General features: G+C 42.9%; 1 protein-coding gene across 2 annotated transcripts in view; it reads right to left on the bottom strand.

Annotated features, from left to right (window-relative positions):
• Positions 1 to 21,439, bottom strand: part of UBE2R2 (ubiquitin conjugating enzyme E2 R2) — a 110,949-nt gene that overhangs the window by 29,248 nt on the left and 60,262 nt on the right. For both annotated transcript variants that reach the window (XM_075932786.2, XM_006122995.5), the window contains exon 2: positions 3,080 to 3,166. In XM_075932786.2, coding sequence (XP_075788901.1) covers positions 3,080 to 3,166 — 87 coding nt within the window. The remainder of the gene's footprint in view (positions 1 to 3,079; positions 3,167 to 21,439) is intronic.

Raw genomic sequence — 21,439 nt, 5'->3', positions numbered from 1 at the left:
ATTTTGAATTATGACCCTATCCTCAAGATTAGTCGCAATCCCTCCCAGCTTGGTATCATCTGCAAACTTAATAAGCGTACTTTATATACCAATATCTAAATCGATGAAGATATTGAACAGAGCTGGTCCCAAAACAGACCCCTGCGGAACCCCACTTGTTATGCCTTTCCAGCAGGATTGTGAACCATTAATAACTACTCTGAGTACGGTTATCCAGCCAGTTATGCACACACCTTATAGTAGCCCCATCCAAGTTGTATTTCCCTAGTTTATTGATAAGAATATCATGCGAGACTATATCAAATGCCTTACTAAAGTCTAGGTATACCACATCCACCGCTTCTCCCTTATCCACAAGACTCGTTATCCTATTAAGGAAAGCTATCAGATTGGTTTGACATGATTTGTTCTTTACTAATCCATGCTGGCTGTTCCCTATCACCTTACCACTTTCCAAGTGTTTACAGATGATTTCGTTAAATACTTGTTCCATTATCTTCCCTGGCACAGAAGTTAAGCTAACTGGTCTGTAGTTTCCTGGGTTGTTCTTATTTCCCTTTTTATGGATGGGCACTATATTTGCCCTTTTCCAGTCCTCTGGAATCTCTCCTGTCTCCCATGATTTTCCAAAGATGATAGCTAGAGGCTCAGATACCTCCTCTATCAGCTCCTTGAGTATTCTCGGATGCATTTCATCAGGCCCTGGTGACTTGCAGGCATCTAACTTTTCTAGGTGATTTTTAACTTATTCTTTTTTATTTTACCTTCTAAAATTACCCCCTTTCCACTAGCATTCACTATGTTAGGCATTCCTACAGACTTCTCGGTAAAGACCGAAACAAATAAGTCATTAAACATCTCTGCCATTTCCAAGTTTCCTGTTACTGTTTCTCCCTCTTCACTGAGCAGTGGGCCTACCCTCTCCTTGGTCTTCCTCTTGCTTCTAATGTATTTATAAAAAGTCTTCTGTTTCCCTTTATTCCGGTAGCTAGTTTGAGCTCATTCTGTGCCTTTGGCTTTCTAATCTTGCCCCTGCATTCCTATGCTGTTTGCCTATATTCCTCCTTTGTAATTTGTCCTACTTTCCATTTTTTATATGACTTTTTTTAGTTTTAGATCATTCAAGATCTCGTGGTTAAGCCAACACGGTCTTTTCCCATATTTTCTATCTTTTACACATCGGAATAGTTTGCTTTTGGGCCCTTAATGTCCCTTTGAAAAACTGCCAACTCTCCTCAGTTGTTTTTCCTCTCAGTCTTGATTCTCATGGGACCTTACCTATCAGCTCTCTGAGCTTACCAAATCTGCCTTCCTGAAATCCATTGTCTCTATTTTGCTGTTCTCCCTTCTATCCTTCCTTAGAATTGTGAACTCTGATTTCATGATCACTTTCACCCAACCTGCCTTCCACTTTCAATCAACCAGTTCCTCCCTATTTGTTAGGATCAAATCGAGAACAGCTTTCTCCTCTGGTAGCTTTTTCAACCTTCTGAAATAAAAAGTTGTCTCCAATGCAGTCCAAGAACTTATTGGATAGTCTGTGCCCCGCAGTGTTATTTTCCCAACATATCTGGATAGTTGAAGTCCCCCATCACCACCAAATCTTGGGCTTTGGATGATTTTATTAGTTGTTTAAAAAAGCCTCATCCACTTCTACCTGGGTAGGTGGCCTGTAGTAGACTCCTAGCATGACATCACCTTTGTTTTTAACCCCTTTTAGCCTAACCCTCAGAAGGAATGCCTTCCTCATTTTCTATTGAGTCCATTAAGCATTAGTGTAAGTCAACATCATTCATAATAGGAAAGTCTGTATTTAGGTCATGGTTAAAAGCAGGGAGGGTTTACAAGGTGGAAAATTTGAGGGGGAGGAGCAGTATTCTTGGAGTGCATTTATTTCTCAAGAGGAGACTGGCAAGAAAACAATTAAACACACTGTGTGTTCTTAAGAATAGTCAAAGGTGGAAGGTTCCCCGGGGATTGGTCTGATTCACACCAATCTAAAATTTCAGAATGGGTTCTCAACTTTGAAACAAGACTGAAGGTACTTGTGAGAGTTCTGTGACATGCACACAGTCAATGTGAAATGCTGTTGGACGATCTCCAGTAGCAAAAGCTTCAAAGGCTAAAAAAAGTGCAAAGAAAAAAGCAGGTCACAGAAAAGGATGAGTTTCCATAAAAATCCAAAAATCAACACTAGGTGTCACATTTGTTTACACAGAAACTGCTGGACCTGTCTGAGCTGCTTCTTGGATATAGCTCTCATGAGACCAAATGCAGACTGAAATATATTAACCCAAATAAAATTCCAACACAAATAGTTATTCAGGACCAACATGGTCCTTGAAAAAAAAATCACCAGCACATATGACATACTGAAATGAGAAAGGGCCTTCCTCTAAGTGCTCAAGAAGATAAAGCAACCAGTATAATATCATGAAATGATTTACAATACAGTTAGTGATGAAGAGTAAGGATTTTTAGGAAGCACAAGAGAACATAACTGGGGAAGAGCATTCACATTTAGTTAAATTTAAGGCAAGCTTTCACCTTACATTTGAGAATCTCAATTCTCTAGCTTGCTTACACAGTAGACAAAACAATCCCAAATCCCAATAGTTGCTTATTTATTGCTTTAATATCAAAAGAGAAAAGCTTCAAAATAAACACGGTGTTGATTAAATTTAAAGTTCACTGTCCTTCATATCTCTGACTAAGCCATGTCAGATAAAGCGGATTGGTGAAGTTATTGGTCTTAAGATTCAAAATGGAGCTGGATTGGGGGGGGGGGGGGGGGGGGCTGGTTACGGCCAACATTCAAAGTAATAGCAGTTTCACAACTATGCTAAGTCTGAGGCAGTTACAACTCGGGTTATCTGCAACAACTGAATACCACTCTTAAACAGAATGCTTACAAGAAAAGTCTAGGTTTAGTTTAACTACTAAGCCTAAGTTAACAGCTAGAATATGGCTTAATTGCTACTGAAGACATGTAATGCATTCAACATTTGTTTAAGTTTCATATCTAAAACCATGTCTGTTACACACCTGAAGAGAAAACCACCACTAAAAAGTACCTTACCTCATAAATGTTGGGGTGCCACATTTTGGTCAGGAATCTGAAGGTAGGTGGTGAATATGGATAGTCGATAGGAAATTTAATGTGAGCCTGAAACAAATAAAGTTAATCTCAGTTTTCATGTAACAAAAACGCACAAGCGACAAGTAAATTAACCCATATTAGTCTTTCACAGTAGAAGGTTTGGCACCAAAAGTGATTTCAGCTTTAAAGGAAACAAAGCTGTCCATTGAACCACTAACAAAAATCATCATTTAGCTACCACACCAAAGCATACATAGTTAGCGCTATTGAGTTTTGTGAGCAGACTAGTATTTGAACAGGAGAATTTGAAGATCAAGACAGATTCATTGGACTGGTAAACTCTGAAATAGTTGCTTGCTAGTTTTCCCGTCTCAACTTTACGTAGCTCTAATAAGAGTCAAAGTTCTGAAAAGTCTTAACTGTTTTTTTTTTTTTTTTTAAAACAGGCTTTGTTAAAAATCTCCTAAATTCAGTGGCCAATATGATCAGTTTCCTTGGGGTTCTTTTAGGTCTGAAAAATTGGTAAAGTTTTTTGACCCCAGTAAGAAAATTTTTGTAGTGTTCAAGGCACATTAAAGGGGCTAATAGGATCACTGCATAAAACGATAACTGAAGAACATTTATATCAATAGCTGTGCACTAAACAAATACTTCAATTTGATTAGGAACAAGGAATATTTATTTGCAGTTTTGAGCGACTTGGTTGATGGAGGAAGCAGAAAATCTACTTCAGGCAAACTAACATGTCTACCAAGCTGAATATACTACATTTGTTGCCATGATAACCAGAGTACTTCAAGTTCAGATATTAGAGGGCTTGTGTGTTTTGCAGGCTTGTGTAATCCTGTGAAACCAAAATCTTGATAAGAGAAATGTATTGCACTAATGGTGGATGACAACGCCCATAACTTTAGATGGACATCTTTTTAAATAAAATGAAGACAACAAGTAGACCTAGAGTTCTCAAACTGGAGGTTCATGAGGCTATTATGCGGGGAGTTGCAAACTGACCACCCCAAATACCATTTTGCCTCCAGGATTTATAATAGTGTTAAATATTTTAAAAGTGCTTTCAATTTATAAGGCAGGGTCACACTCATAGGCTTCTCCTGCTAACATCCTAACATGCTGCTGGGGAGGTTCAAGACAACTGCAGCCTAAACTTTGTTTTTGTGCCTTCAACTTGGAATCTTATTTGCATTTAAACACAGGGAATTTAAAAAATTGAATACCGTTTAGACAGTTCTATTTAACTTTGACAGGCACTTTCCTACTGCTGTATTGTATTCTATTCCACTCAGATTACACAGATCGAAAGACAGATCCCAAATCCACACCCCAGCCAGAGCCCCTACCCCGTACCCCATTTCGTGAGCATTCATGGTCCTCAATACAATTTCTATAGCCTGATGTGCCCCTCAGTTTCTGGGTTGCCAGCAAATTTGTAAGGTAAACTGGAGGGGTATTCAATAATCATTGAACTGCTTGTTAAGACACAAACTTTGTAGAATTGAACAAATTTAATGCATCAAGAATACAAAACCAAACCTTATGCACTCAACAGTGCCACAACACCAGGTTAAGAGTATAGATTAGGGAACCTCTTTTTGACGTACAGGCAAGCAATTGATAGATTTAGTTTATGTTGTAACCAGTCATGTCTTTACAAAAGATCTGAAGGCTATAGAATTTGGAAACAAGCAATTACTTGCTGCTCTGTTACTGAGTTCATAGAAGTGCTCTAGTGTAGCAACCCAGATACAAAAAGTGGCTTTTCCCGTGTATAGTGTTTTAGCACCAGGAGTTCACTGTGCCAGTTATTTGAGCTGTAATCAGAAGGATTAAGTGCTCTGGGGAAACCCAAATGATCTAAGAAAGGGGGAATTTTACAATCAGGTTTACCTCTCCTCCTGATCATTAGCTTGAAAAGTGAAACTGAACTCTTATCCAGGACAGTCACTAAAGTTTTCACGGCCAGGTTCCCAAGTATGAGTCAGCATTTTACTTTCCTAATTGAAGCAATAAGTTTAAAGCAGCCATTTGATTATTATTAAAATATTTCATTTGAATGGGTGAAGGAAGCCAAGCGTCTCAGGGATTAAACTGCCAGATGGCTGGTGAAGACACTCATTCATCGCCATAGATGGGAATCCAGCACTGACTATTATTTAATCCAGGAAATATTTAGTGTCAGAAGACCATGGGCTACATTAAATTCATGCAAACACAACCAGGAGTCCTGTGGCAGCTAATAAATCTGCTGGTCTCTAAGCTGCCGGAGGACTCCTGGTTGTTTTTGCAGATACAGGCTAACAAGGCTAACCCTCAGATATTAAATTCACATTTGAGTGGCAGTTTGTCACCTGACAAACAAGTTTACACAACCCCACTGACCTTCAAAGAATGCAGGGTATTTGGATATTTTATGTGAAACCCTGAATTTTGATAAAACAGGTTCTACTTCATATATTGTCAGAGTAGCACAAGCCTGAAGCTGCATGCCTTTGGTCAAATTAGACCTGTCCGATGGACTTCATTTTTTTAAAAAGAGTACCCAGAAAGCCTCAAAACACAAATTAGTAAAAACCATTAAGTCTGACACCCAATATTTCTCCCTTACATTAACTATAGATAAGTGACCAGAGTAAATCTTAACTTCACAGATTTGACCACTTAAAATAAGGATAATATTGATTTTTGTCAATTCAGAGGCATGTGGTAGTTAGGAAGTATTGAAGTAAATTAAACATCACTATATATGAAATGATAAAAAAGTGGGTTGGCTGCAGGTTCCCTCCCATGCAATTATTTGATGCTATGTAAGGACTGTACAGTCTTCTCTTCAACTAGATTGCTGCCACATCACAGTATGTAATTTAAACACATTTGTAGAAAACACATGGCTATTTTAGTGACTGCTTCCTGTTTATTGCCCTACATGTCCGAAATGCTGTCAGTGTTCCATATTTAGAGTACATTATTTGGCTTTGCCTGCATTTTACGGATACTCAATACCTCCATATTTAAATTGACTCAAACAAAGCACATACACGTAGGGAAGCTTTCCAAGGGAAATCGCAGAAGCAGGTTTTAGCTAAGTTAGTTATTTGAGCATCATATTGCCTGTGTTTTTAAAAGTGTTTAAACTAAAAGTTTCCAATCAGTTCTCAAAGGCATTCAAAGAGCCAATCAATATGCATAGGCTGTGGAAATTGCCATTTTTCATTTCTAGAATGTCTCCATCCAAAAATATTTACATATCACTGTTCCCTCTATGAACAGCACTAACATTAACATTAATGAACATTATGAACATTAATAGTTCAGGGGTTCTCAAACTTGTGATACCACGACCCCCCTCAGTTGCTCGCAAACCTCCCCCTCTCCCCGGGGGGTCAGGACCCACAGTTTGAGAAATGCTGCAATAGTTAAATTTTTTTGGGGGGGAGGGAGCACATTTCATGCAAAAACAAGCATTCAGAAAACCACTGAGCTGATTTTCAGACCTGTGGAGGAACAGCAGTTTCCATAATCAATAGAAGCAGCAGACGTTACATTACCCATAATAAAAGACAGGACTATGCAGCACTTTAAAGATTTGACACTTTGTAATGGGTGAGATAATTAGCATCTTTGTTAAGGCCCATTCATAAAGATAGCTTCCAATTATCACCCATAATATAATTCTCAGACACAAACCTCTCCCCCTCACTCCCTCTGTTATAAAATTGACAAGTCAGATTTTAGATGTGTTCACTTTTTTTGATTGTATCCCTTTGGTATATATGGTTATGCCAATTTTCTTCCACAATTTGATCGGAGGAAGTGGGTCTGGCCCACGAAAGCTCATCACCTAATAAACCATCCTGTTAGTCTTTAAAGTGCTGCATAGTCCTGTCTTTTGTTTCAGCAAGACCAGACTAACACGGCCACATCTCTATTACTACCCATAATAAAAAGTGTTATATAGTGGTCATCTAGGTACTGTGTGATATCCTGCAGAGGCTAAAAGCTCTGGATACAGCAAGAAGGTGTCTTCACTTGTACTCCACCACAAAAGCATAACTGGTAAGAATTGTATGCCTCTTGTAGAGGCGGTTTTCTTTCTCCAGAAAAAACTTCGGAGTTTCACTGCAAAATGTCATTGGTAAATGTACAAACTCCCACGTTTTTTTTCCTCCACAAAAAAAGGGACTTTTTCCACTTTAATCAGCAGCTGCAGACATGCCCTTAGTCTCTATCTATGTCAACTGTTCTACAGTAGAAATATCAGTAAAAGCCTTTTTACAAACAAATCTTACTACACAAACCAGTATTTCCATTTTACATAAGTGCAAGAGTAATACACTCAAGCATGTTAGCTTGTGTTATGCACCTCATAGAATAGTGTAAGAGCTACTATTTTAACAGATTTCTCGTTAGTTCAATGACTCAAACTTTCCAGACTTTGAACACCCTCAAGTTTTATCTCAAACTACCTGCTGATAAAATCAGATAAACAAAAAAGTGTCACTGCACACTATTGCTGCAAAGTTGCTCAATTTCTGATTTACCATGTTGTGAAAAATCAATCTGCTGGAAATGTAAATACAATGTTTATATTTCATTTCCTGACCTCATTAGTGCTTTTTATTAAACCTGTGGCAAAGTTAGGCAAATATCTAAATGAACCGGTGTACCATATGGAACAATTCTGCATAACCCCAAGGGTATAGATACCCTGGCTCAGAACTACTGTTTTTAGTTTACCAAAGTACAGAAGCATGGACAGCTGGTGTCCTCCATCCTACAGGAGGGGATGGGCACTAGGAGAGATGACACTTCATTCCTTCCTCTCACTTAGGCCAGGTCTACACTGGCAGAGAAATCAATGCACCATTAATTCAACATACCTTGCAACAGTTTTCTGGGGCGGCCCCACAGCAGGACGTCAACAGGAGAAACACTCCCATCAAATTCCCATTCTATTCTTGAGAGCAAGGAGTTTCAATGCAGACCGGGGTGCCCTCAGCATTCAATTTATTGGGTCTTTACTAGACCCACTAAATCAAATCCCAGATGATCACCGGAGCAGTGATCCTCCGGTAAGTGAAGACAAGGCCTTAGGGCTGTCCCTGATGCCTGAGAATCCATCTCACACAGGCTTCCAGTAGGGAGAACACTAATTTGTTTGTCAGAGAGGCTATCCCAGGGCATTACATGCTAAATACTGTCAGGACCATGAGTAGGAGGATTGCTACGCAGGAAGGCAGTAAATGGGTGCTAGACACCAGCGATCTGATCTATATAGACAACAGCAGAGGTACTTGAAACAGTGGCTGTGCTAAACAGATGACAGCTATTCAGCATATCATCCATTTCCCCTAAAATCAATAGTGTTCTGGTTACTGATGCCTAAAACTTTCCCTGGAATTTGGGGAGTGATCTGATGTGGCATTCAAAAGCTACTGCAAACCCCATCAAGTTGAGTGCAAAGTCTTTGCAAGCCTATTGGACAGGCTTGTTCTAAGTGATTTAGTGAACTATTCAATTGCTTTTCACCTCTGGACCCTATGTTTCAAGCCTTGGTTGAAAAAAGGCATACCTGAACATGAGTCCCAAGTATAGCAATCAGCTGCATTAATAAATATGAAAAGTGAAGTAAATTATCGTATTTTTTTTAAATAAGCAGAAAGCACCAAGTCAGAACCATCAGCGATAGCTAGGCCATCAACTATATAAGTTAGAAAAAACAAATGGCTGAATGAATTCAGCCAGCCAAACTAATGCTGAGAATCCTGAATGAACATGCCCATTGTACAGAACAGAACCAGAATGCAACTGTTTAATGCAGGGTATACTCCCAAAGAGGACTCCTAAAGGAAAAAATTGGATTTATATAATGTTTTGATGATTTAGGATTCTGAAGGTGGCCTGCAATTCATAAATCTAATCCGGAAAATTAGACATCTAGTGAAAAAATGCATCACAGAAAATTATAATTAAGCTCTTGAAAAGAGTAAGGAATTTAGTCAAACTTTGCACAATACTGAAAAGTTTAACACTCAAGATAAATCTTTGTTGAATACCTACAATCCTCGCTCTTCTTAATTAAGGTGAATGAGCTCAGGAACCTATGGGACCTAGGTGGTGCCGGATTATCAGATATGCCGGACTATCAGGAGGTACTACAAGCTGGTGTGTTTTTTTTATATATATATATATATATATATATATATCTCTCTCTCTCTCTCCTCCTCCTCCTCCTCTCTCCCCCTCCCTCTCTCTCTCTCTCTAACTATACATTATATACTGTATATCCGTGGTCACCAACCAGTAGATCGTGAGCAACCGGTAGATCTCAGGGGCTCTAAGAGTAGCTCTTGAGCCCTCTCTGAACTGCGCACCTGCACAGTACATTTACATTAGATTTCCTCATTTGAGGAGCAGCTACTCACCGAGCAACAACACAGGTGAGTATCTGCGAGGAATGGTGGGAGCTGGGAGGTCGGGAGGGCTGAAACACCACAGCCACCTGACTGTGGCTTTCACAGCTGGAGCTAGGCGCAGCCTCCCTGGGCTGAGCGCAGGGCAGCCAGGCTGGAGGGAAGAGAAGCAGCTGGCCATGGCGCTCAGCCAGGGTGCACCACACTCCATGTGGGCTGGCACAGAGGAGAAGCTGCCTGTCCAGCTGGCTGTGGCGTTCAGCCCAGAGGAGGCTGAACCGTGCTCCAGCTGATTGGGCGGCTTCCCCTCTGTGCCTGCCCACGTGGAGCTTGGTGGCACCCTGGCCGAGCACCCTGGCCAGCTGGCCAGGCAGCCACTTTTCTTCACTCCAGCCCGGCTGCTCTGCGGTCAGTCCGGAGGGAGCACGGGTCAGAGGCTTCCCTCCATGGCTGGTGTAGGGAACTCCCTGCCCCCAACCTTGTTCCCTCTGCTCTGCCCCAAACTTGTCCCCCGCCCTCCTGGCCCCCCGTTCCCTCTCCCTTGCCCCCTCCCACCCCACTGCAGAAACCTGCCCCCCCCCCCACAGAAACTTGTCCCCTAGCACCCTGTCCCCCCTGCAGAAGCCAGTTCCTTCTGGCACCCTGTCTCCTACTACAGAAACCTGTCCCCCTGCTCCCCTCTGCAGAAACCTGTCCCACCCAGCACCCTGTCCCCTGCTGCAGAAACCTGTCCTTCTGGCACCCTGCCCCCTCTCCCCTGCCCCCACTAGCACCCTCTTCCCTGTTCCAGAACCCACTAGCACTCCTCCCCAGTACTGTGTCCCCTGCTCCCAAATGACTTTTCTATGGGTCAGTGACCCCTGACTCAAGGCAGGTTCCCTGCCATTCTCATAAATAAAGACAATGCAGAAACTTTTTGTGTTTAACATAGTATTCTATTTAAAAATGAAGCTTGGCCAAAAAAAAAACCAATTGGGGCCAAGCCCCCATCTGGCCACAACCACTCCTGCATTTCCCCTTCCCCAGACCCTAGATCTGAGCCTATCAAACACTGGAACCTCCTGCCCTCAGCCCCTCACATACCCCAACCCAAATTCCTGCACCCTCACATCCGCAAGCCTGTGGCTTGCTTAGTATCCCAACACTTCCCAGCCTGGAGCCCCCTCCCCAAGCCAGTGTCCCCTTTTTCACCTCCTCCTGCATTCAGATTTCCTCCCAGAGCTTGCACCTCTCACCCCTTCCCACACCCAAATCCCTCATTCCCACCCCAGAGCCTACACATCTTGTCTCAACACAGCAAGGGTCCAGCTAGCCTGCAGGAGTTTTTCAGGATTCTGGAGATATGGAAAAACCTCTTCCCTACAGAAGAATAAAAAAATAAAAAAATAAGCAGCAGTATAAGGATTGGGGATAGCAAGTGATGGAGAGGAGGAGAATAGAGAGGGCGGGCTTCAAGGAAGGGGCGGGGCAGTAGATCTTGGCTTGGTCTGTCATTTAAATGGTCTGTCATTTAAAAAGTGATCTTGGGTGTAAAAAGGTTGGAGACCACTGCTGTATATAAAGTGTTCTTAACCCTTTTTATTGTACATACTGTATACAGTGTACTGTAATGTTTTAGTTCAAGCCTTTTTTACCCTTTTTGCTCAGTTCAGCTGCTGCCGCTGTTTCCTTGTGACTCATTTTTTTGCCAAAGCTCACTCACTAGGCTCTTGCCATTTTGATGCCGGACTATCAGGAGTGCCGGACTATTGGAGTTTTACTGTACTGTTCCCCATACACAAGGTCTGCTAGGAAAACCTATCTGGAGACTCTTGGCATCATCTAGGTTAAACTGGTAGAAAAAAAAAAGTGTCCTTTGTACATTTAAAAATAATGGGTTTAGTAAGATGAAGGCCTAAAACATAAGCCCATGCAGCACAGGCCTGGTTTGAGACCTAGCTAACAATAGACAAAACTTAGCTAACAAAGCAAAGCTAAGCTGTGAGCAAGAGGCTGGCCACACACAACCTGGCATGAACACAGCTGAGTGCGCAAAACACTAATTGGTGCTAGGTACCAACTGCAGAATAATAATTGGTACTGGTCATAAGTTGAAATCACATATCGCCAGCTCATTAAAAAAGATCTTGGTACCCACTCCTCACAGATACAGACCCAGCTTCAGGAAAGGGTCTAAAGTGACAGCATGATGGATAGAGATGATCTAATCAAACCACAAGGTGCAGGGTGATATCTAAGTAGCATCAGAGGTTCGCAACCTAATACATCAGCAGTGAGGTGTGATTTGTTTGTACCTGTATATAAGGTAGTGTCTTGGGGAGACAGTGGTGTCTTGGGGAGAGACAGTCTCTGTATGACCTGGGGGGGGGGGGGGAAGAGGGGGAGTGGAAATTCCCCACTGACTCAGTCATTCCATTGTGGCAAGTACATGTGCGTAGTGGTTCAGTAGAGTCTGACAACTGTTACTGTACTTCACTTAATAAACCTGGCCTGGCACCTTCGATCCTTATCTGGTTTGTGGTCTTTGGGGGCCCTCTTGAGGTCTGGTGTTGTCACTGGGCCCACATCATGGAACACACACATGCAAACAGCCTTCTGGTTATCAACAATGGAGCCAGAGACCTGTGAGGACGCCAGGGCAGTAAATCCACCTAACTACAATGGGCAAACCCTTTTTCACGTAGCATTCTGAAGTTCACTTAACACAAACTGAAACTTCTATATTAAAGCTACAAGCTTTTTGAGAATGGAACCATGTTATAGGTTTGCACAATGCCCAGCAGGAGGCCCTGATTCTGATTAGAGCCTCTAGGAATCGTCATAACATTAAAATTTACAAGACAGTAATATAAAACTTAATTTTGTAGTTTGTAACTTCATAAGCAAGAAATAGCCTACAGAATAGGGATGTTAGATAGCAAGTCACCAAATAGCCGTGTAACTGCATCAATGTTTAGTGGTTACACGACTATTCGATAGTCCCCAGGGGAGGGGCCAGCAGCCAGTGTGCTCCTAGCCCTACTCCCCCAGCGATTCCCCTGCCACCCTGTGCTGCTGCCTCTGTATCAAAGGCAGAAGCATGGGGTGGCAGAAGGGAGCTGGTCTGTGAGGGGAGCCAGTTAAAAAGCCAGCTCCCTGCGCAGATTGGGTATCGCTTACCCTGCCCTCCTCCCCCTCCCCCCCCCCCCTCCGGCCCGGCAACTGCCTCCAATACAGAGGCAGTAGCCTCTGTCCATGGGGATCTCAGACCCTCTTCCACAAACAAGGGCTGCTGCCACAGAGTAACTAGTCTGTGGCAGGCCCAGGCTTGGTGCAGACAGAGGCCACTCCACAGCAGCCTCCCCTATCCCTCCCCTCTGCACTGCTGCCTCTAAATAGAGGCAGCAGGGGAGGGGGGGGGGGGGAGAAAGGCTGGTCCTGTGGAGCCAGCACATGTGGAGAGCCAACTTAAAAGCTGGATCCCAACTGGCACCTGCATCTGATACAGAAGGGAAAATGAGTAATCAACAGGATTAACCGATAAACCTAGGTTTATCAGTTAATTGTGCAGTCATCTACATACTGACACTCCTACTACAGGAAATGTTCATTTCCAATAAATAGCATGCCAGTATTCGGCTTTAGATGAAGCTTACCAGTCCCTTTGGGCTGCATTCCCATGTCCATCTTCAATTCACATGTATGGGCAGTTATGGCTTGTGTGACAAACATGCCAATGCTTTCCAACAGTGTTTAAAAAAAACCCAAGAAAACTAGAGACTATTAGAACTGGAAGGACCTTGAGAGGTCATCAAGTCCAGGCCCCTACCTTCAGCTGGATGTTTGTCTAACCTGTTCTTAGAAATCTCCAATAAGAGAGATTACACAGCCTCGCCACACAATTTATTCCACTACTTAGAGAAACTGCCTAACTGTGAGAGTGGTTAATGTCCAACTTAAACCTCCCATGCCACAAGTGAAGTCCATTGCTTCTTGTCCTATTATCAGAGGTTAAGGAGAATAGTTTTCTACCCCTGGGGCTGTGGAAAGTCTGAGGGGGACCACCATATATTGAAAATGTGCATTGCCTGCAAATCAAAAGGTACTATGTGCTGGATGGATGGATACATGAAAGTAGGCGACCTGTAGGTCGAGGTTTGATAACCAATCTCCTTTTTTCTAAGACAGGATGGTCACCCTATTGACAATAATCCCTGAACCATTGTGGTCATGTGTAATGTTTGAGTTTTCTTAAAAATCAAGAATCCGCCTTCATCCTCCCATTTTCTTTGTTGTGAAGTAAAGGAAATAGAATCCCATATGACACTGGGGCACAGGTTCTATTGCTCCCAGTTGGAGCAGATGGTTTAGCTCCTATATGAGGATGTTCTCGTGAGATCCCTGAATATGGACGGGAGGGTGGTATGAAGGAATAAACGAAAAAGGGGATGCAGAAACGATTCCTAATAATGTCCAATACCATCTGTCTGTGGTGAAGGAAGACCATTTGGGTAAAACATGCATCCGGTTGCCTTAGAAGTAGTTGGGTTATTGTACCCTCGACCTGAACTTCAAAATGTTTGCCAGGAGCTCAAAGGTTGGGAGGTTGAGGGTTGATCGGCACTCTTTCACCTGGTCTGGCGCTGCCGTCGCCTGGCCTCATATTGCCTCTGTGGCTAATTAAAGGTGTGGGACCTTATCGCTGCATCAAATACTTTCCCTGCTTCCTTTTTGTTGTAGGGATATGGATGCCTAAAGTTTTCGGTGTGGCACACGAATCTTTAGGAGTATACAGGGAAGCATGCATGGTGTCACTGAAGAGCTTTAACCCTTGGAAGGGAAGATCTGCCACTGCTGCCTGCCCCTCAAACGGCAAACCAGACAAATGGAGTCAGGAGGCTCTCATTATTACAGCCGTGGCAATGAAGTGGGATGCTGTTTCAGAGGCATCCAAGGCAGCTTGTGCAGTGGTGAGAGATATGAGGGCACCCTCATTTAATGTTGGCCTTGAATTGCTGCTCCCTTTTGGTGTCAGGGAGACTTTCAATAAATTGTGACAGCTGTTTGAATATGTGATGTGTGCACTTTGCTAGAAGGGCAGTATAGTTTGCAATCCTTAGCTGCAGGGATGCAGATGAGTAGGCCTTTCTGCCCATTGAGTTCAGACGTTTCCATTCATCACATGGGATGGTCTTGGTGGCGTTTTGCTTTCCCCTCTTGCTAATAGCATTAACTACCAGTGAGTTCGGGGAGGGGTGGGAGAACAGGAAAAAAAATAAGTCAGCCTCTAGATGCCACGTAGTATTTCCGGTCTGAACTTTTACAGACTGTGGGGCAGTGGCAGGTGTCTGTCAGATGTTCTTGGCAGGGATCCATCAGGCTTGGGTCCATTAGCAACACCAATCGTGTTGAGGAAGCAGCTTGCAGGATGCCCATTAATTTGTGCTGGGTCTCAGGCAAGCTCACTAGAGAGACCTCTAGCACATCTGCCACCCTCTAAGTGCAGTGTTTCTTAAACTTTTTAAAATGCGGAACACTGGGGAAAAGTTGAGCAACACACAACACAAAAAACAAAACAAAAAGTCACAGCCCCTTCAAGGGCTGTGCATGTTGTCCCAACTGAGTTGCCGTCTCCACCTGGGGGGGGGGGGGGGGGGGGGGGGGAGAAGGCAGCAGTACACCTCCGACTGTCTCGCAGCACACGGTTTAAGAAACACTGCTCTAGTAGAGTGCCTGCAACGACTTGAAGTCATCTCTTGATGTGGGTGGAGGCAGCACTGTAACGTCATCAGGTGACAAGGATGAAATATGGGTGCATGGTGGCGAGGAAGCAGAGATCCCCTCCTCACTTGTAGCAGATTCTTCCTCCTTTTGGCATGCCACCTACTGGAGGGAGGACAGAGCTGGAGTCCAAGATGTACCAGAAGGCAGCAGCTGAGGCTGCATTGCTCTATATAGTGCCCAGGGATCCCTGTAAGGCCTGTTGGTGGACAATGGTGCAGGAGGCAACAGCTATAGTGGTGGTTGCCATTGAGATGGTGGTTGTGATTGTTTGAGGGAAGAATGCCTGAGGGTATGGGTACCCACAATAGGCTCTTCATCTCCATCACTGCCTAGCTTTCTGGTGTGGAGAGGCTAAATCTGGCCAAAATTGGTGTAGTGTTGATACAGAAAAGTGGGGTTGTCGGTACCGAGATGACCTGCAGCTCTTCAGACGTTGTAAAAGGCTGCGCTACCATGGCCGCCGGTGCCACAGTCAGTGCCAGCAGGATCTGTGCTGCTGCGTGTTTGTTACTTCAGTGCCAGGAGCAACACGGGCACAATCAGTGCCCAAGAGTATTGTGGCTTCTTTGATGCCAACAATGAGATGGATGGTGATGGCGGTGGCGATTTAGACTTGATTCGTGATTAGGAGCTAGTCTTCGGAAGGACCTTAGACCCTCGGGTATCTGATGGTCCCGGTGCCTCAGCTATGGAGGCATCTCTGGAGGAAGTTTCTTTGAAGGATATTGACCTCTTGCTGCTGAATGGGCTCGCTTCCTGGACTGTTGGTCTGAGGCAGAGTTCTTGGTGCCAGATCCTGATGAGGCAGCTTTATCAGAAATTGCCACATAGGATGGTTGTCTTGGCTGTGTTGAATCTTCAGGGTCAGAGGCTGGATGCACGGTATTTTCTAATAAGAATTTTAGCTGAAGTTCCCTTGCCTTTCTTGTGTGTGCTGCAAGTTGTTTGCAGTGCTGGTACTAGGTGGTAGCATGAGCTTGCTCCAGGCACCGAATTCACTGTGAATGTCTGTCAGACACTAGTATTGAAAGCTTGCAAGACAGGAAGTACTTAACTTGGAGAACCAGGCAGTCCAGGCAGAAAAACGGCCAACTGAGAAACAAAGGGCCCCAACAGTAAAGAAAAAAATGTTTTAACTACCTACAGCTATTTAACGGTAATAACTACAAAAACGATCAACACTAACTCAAATTACAAACTGCCAGCAGTTGTTCTTATTTCCCTTTTTAGATATGGGCACTATATTTACCCTTTTCCAGTCTTCTGGAACATCTCCCGACTTCCATGACTTTTCAAAGAGGATACACAAATGGACAAAGGTGGCAGCTAACCTTCACACTAACCAAGCTCGAAGGTACAACTATACCATACTTATGATAAAGTAAAATATGGTCCTCAATAAAACAATGGGAGCACACATGCTCTTGCTGTTAAACTAAAATGCTTTATTCAGCTGAGTAGAAGAATGGAAAGGATTCTTTGAGTCTCTCTTGGTACATTTCCAGTCTCTTTCATGAGATATAAGTCTCATTCCTTCTGTATGGGCTCTCTAGCAATTTGTGCAAATTGAACCACATTTGTGCCTTTCCTTCAAGTATCATCAACAAGGAAGGGGTGGAGATCTGAGTAGTTATTCTATCATTGCCCAACACTAACTCAAAGATAAGGAAATTTTTTTTTTTTTTTTTTAAATGTTCTCCCTTCATGTCAGGAGTTGTCAAACTCAGAGATTTAGCTTTCAATTAAGTCACTTCTACGGTCAAGTGAAATTTTATGAGAGACCGAACACCACTGCTCAACTAAATATTGCTATTAGGTATGAATGATAACATGGCTGATTCAAATCCTGATGAGCCAAGGATAAACTGCTCTTGAAATAAGAGGTCAACTAAAGACACCATCTGCAGTAAAACTACATCTACTGTGGTAACTCATTGTCATCTTCCTTACATTAAAGAGGAGTTTGGCCTTAAACACCGCAAATGTGTTTAAAAAATATTTGAGCTTTGACAGCTTGCTGTAGAGCAGTTTAAAATGGCAGAGGTATGCTAAAGCAGAGTGATCTGTTCTCCTTGGCAACAGGCCAACTGCATATTCCTAAACCCATGCCCTTCCCCTACCACATTATTTATTCTTGTTGCTTCGTCAGCACTGGGATCAGCACATGGCCACCACTGTCTGCAGTAACCAAGCCAACTCTGCAATGCCCACTTTTCAATGCAAAGGCTTACTAGCTCAGCAATATACACTACCAGTAAGAACTAGACAAAGCAAGGGCCTATTGAAAAGCTGGACAGGACTAGTGAACTGTTCAGTCGGTTATATCCCAGGCTCAGAAGTGAACGGCGTTCACATGCCCAATGTTAGGAATACGTACACTTTTCAGCAGCACAAGCAGAAATTTAAAAAACCAAAATGCTATTAAGTACACGGGAAAATTGGAGTTATTTGGCCTCTTCTGTATGAGTCACTAGAGGCTCTGCAGCACATGTCTAGTAACTGTGTTGACGAAACCTTAAATGGAAGATCATTTTACATAATTCAGGCAATGTCACATTAAAAATGTGGATTTGTTTTAAGTTTAGTTCAGCATAGGCAGCATTAGGGAGAGAAATTAAAGTTAAACTTTTAATCTGATCAGCAACCTAGCTTTTATTTAAAAAAAAAACCCCCCATGCTGTCCGTGTATTAGAATTTTCTTTCAGGTCAGAATGAAGGTAACATGGCAAGCTATTTGATGGGATACATACTTGCTATGTTTTTATTATGTCAATCTTTAACCATTAGTAAACCTTCCCAAAAAACATTTACACAGATTGTCTCGCCTTCACTCACCTCAAGCTAAGTATCATTCCCACTCCATCACAAATCTAAAAAGGGAACATTTAAAATGCTTGAATAAGCTTTATAGCAAAATGTTTTGAATGCTGATAAAACTAAGTGACCTAGGATAATCTAGTATCTAGCATTCTGCACAACAGGCCATACATTTCATTAAACATGATTCCGACTGACCCTCCCACAATTACAAGAATTTAATCAGTCAGTTTTGAAGTCTGACCAGTAACAGCACCTATCTTTGTGGCAATCATTGACCCTGAATTCTCCTCCTCACGTAATTTAGAAGCATGTCCATTGCATTAACTAGACCTGGGATTAACTCTGCTCAAATTCTTACACATCATGTCTTAAACCTTTCCAGGAGCGGGAAGGCCTTGTTTGGACACAGACTGGCTAACCTTGTGAGGAGGGCTTTAAACTAGGTTCGACGGGGACAGGTGAGCAAAGCCCACAGGTAAGTGCTGAATGTGCGGGACTGGGAGATGAGTTGGAAATGGGGGGGACTACGGCCTATAGTGGCAAGGAGAAAGGAGAATCAGGGCACAACAGGGAGGCAAGATCAAATCAGTATCTTAGATGCCTATATACAAATGCGAGAAGTATGGGTAATAAGCAGGAAGAACTGGAATTCCTAACAAATACAACTATGACATCATTGGTATTACAGAAACCTGGTGGGATGGGACGCATGATTGAAATGTTGGTATGGAAGGGTACGGCTTGCTCAGGAAGGACAGACAGGGAAAAAAGGGAGGAGGGGTTGCCTTGTATATTAAAAATGTACACACTTGGACTGAAGTTGAGATGAACGTAGGAGATAGCTGTGTAGAGAGTCTCTGGGTTAAGCTAAAAGGGGTAAAAAATGAGGGTGATGTCATGCTAGGAGTCTACTACAGGCCACCTAGCCAGGTGGAAGAGGTGGATGAGGCCTTTTTTAAACAATTAACAATACTATCCAAAGCCCAAGATTTGGTGGTGATGGGGAACTTCAGCTATCCAGACATATGTTGGGAAACTAACACAGCGGGCCACAGGCTATCCAATAAGTTTCTGGACTGCATTGGAGACAACTTTCTGTTTCAGAAGGTTGAAAAAGCTACCAGAGGAGAAGCTGTGCTGGATTTGATTTTAACAAATAGGGAGGAACTAGTTGAGAACTTGAAAGAGGAAGACAGTATGGGGGACAGTAATCATGAAATAATAGAGTTCATGATCTTAAGGAAAGGTAGAAGGGAGACCAGCACAATTGAGGTAATGGATTTCAGGAAGGCAGATTTTGATAAGCTCAGAGAACTTGTAGGTAAGGTCCCATGGGAAGCAAGACTGAAGGGAAAAACAACTGAGGAGAGTTGGAAGTATTTCAAAGGGACGTTGTTAAGGGCCCAAAAGCAAACAATTCCGCTGTGTAGGAAAGATAGAAAATATGGCAAAAGACCAGCTTGGCTTAACAAGGAGATCTTGCATGATCTCAAAATAAAAAAGGAGTCCTATAAAAAATGGAAACTAGGACAAATAAAGGATGAATATAGGCAAGCAACACGGGAATGCAGGGGCAAGATTAGAAAGGCAAAGGCACAAAATGAAATCAAACTAGCTACAGGCATAAAGGGAAACAAGAAGACCTTTTATAAATACATTAGAAGCAAGAGGAAGACCAAGGACAGGGTAGGCCCACTGCTCAGTGAGGTGGGAGAAGCAGTAACAGAAAACTTGGAAATGGCAGAGATGCTCAATGACTTCTTTGTTTCAGTCTTCACTGAGAAGTCTGGAGGTGTGCCTAACGTAGTGAATACAAGCAGAGAGAGGGTAAGTTTAGAAGATAGGATACACAAAGAAGTTAAAAATCACTTAGGAAAGTTAGATGTCAGCAAGTCACCAGGTCCTGATGAAATGCATCCCAGGATACTCAAGGAGCTGATAGAGGAGGTATCTGAGCCTTTAGCTATGATCTTTGAAAAATCATGGCAGACAGGGGAGATTCCAGAAGACTGGAAAAGGGCAAATATTGTGCCCATCTATAAAAAGGGGAATAAGAACAACCCAGTTTAACATCTGTCCCAGGGAAGATAATGGAGCAGGTAATTAAGGAAATCATATGCAAACACTTGGAAGGTAATCAAGTGATAGGGAATAGCCAGCATGGGTTTGTGAAGAACAAGTCATGCCAAACTAATCTGATAGCTTTCTTTGATAGGATAACGAGCCTTGTGGATAAGGGAGAAGCGGTGGATGTCATATACCTAGACTTTAGTAAGGCATTTGATACGGTCTCGCATGATATTCTTATTGATAAACTAGGCAAATATAACTTAGATAGGGCCACGATAAGGTGGGTGCATAATTGGCTGGACAACCGTAGTCAGAGTTGTTGTTAACGGTGCTAAATCCTGCTGGAAAGGGATAACAAGTGGAGTTCCGCAAGGGTCTGTTTTGGGACCCGTACTGTTCAATATCTTCATCAATGATGTAGATATTGGGATAGAGTACGCTTATTAAGTTTGCAGATGATACCAAACTGGGTGGGGTTGCGACTTCTTTGGAGGATAGGGACATAATTCAAAATGACCTTAGCAAGTTAGAGAAATGGTCAGAGGTAAACAGGATGAGGTTTAATAAAGAGAAATGCAAAGTGCTCCACTTAGGAAGGAACAATCAGTTCCATACATACAAGATGGGAAGCGACTGTCTAGGAAGGAGCATGGCGGAAAGGGATCTAGGGGTCATAGTGGACCACAAGTTGAATATGAGTCAACAGTGTGATGCTGTTGCAAAAAAAGCAAATATGATTCTAGGTTGTATCAACAGGTGTGTTGTAAGCAAAACTCGTGAAGTCATTCTGCCGCTCTACTCTGCACTAGTTAGGCCTCAGCTGGAGTACTGTGTCCAGTTCTGGGCGCCACATTTCAAGAAAGATGTGGAGAAATTGGAAAGGGTACAGAGAAGAGCGACAAGAATGATTAAAGGTCTAGAGAACATGACCTATGAAGCCAGGCTTCATGAACTGGGCTTGTTTAGTTTGGAAAAAAGAAGATTAAGGGGGGACATGATAGCGGTTTTCAAATATGATAGCGGTTTTCAAATATCTAAAAGGGTGTCACAAGGAGGAAGGAGAAAATTTGTTCCTCTTGGTTACTGAGGACAGGACAAGGAGTAATGGGCTTAAAGTGCAGCAGGGGAGGTTTAGATTGGACATTAGGAAAAAATTCCTAACTGTCAGGGTAGTCAAATATTGGAATAAATTGCCAAGGGAGGTGGTGGAATCTCCCTCTCTGGAGATATTTAAGAACAGGTTAGATAGACAGAGCTTGGT

This window comes from Pelodiscus sinensis, chromosome 6, assembly GCF_052426305.1.
Source record: "Pelodiscus sinensis isolate ZL-2025 chromosome 6, ASM5242630v1, whole genome shotgun sequence".
Taxonomy (NCBI): domain Eukaryota; kingdom Metazoa; phylum Chordata; order Testudines; family Trionychidae; genus Pelodiscus; species Pelodiscus sinensis.
This window is presented reverse-complemented; position numbering and strand designations above follow the sequence as displayed.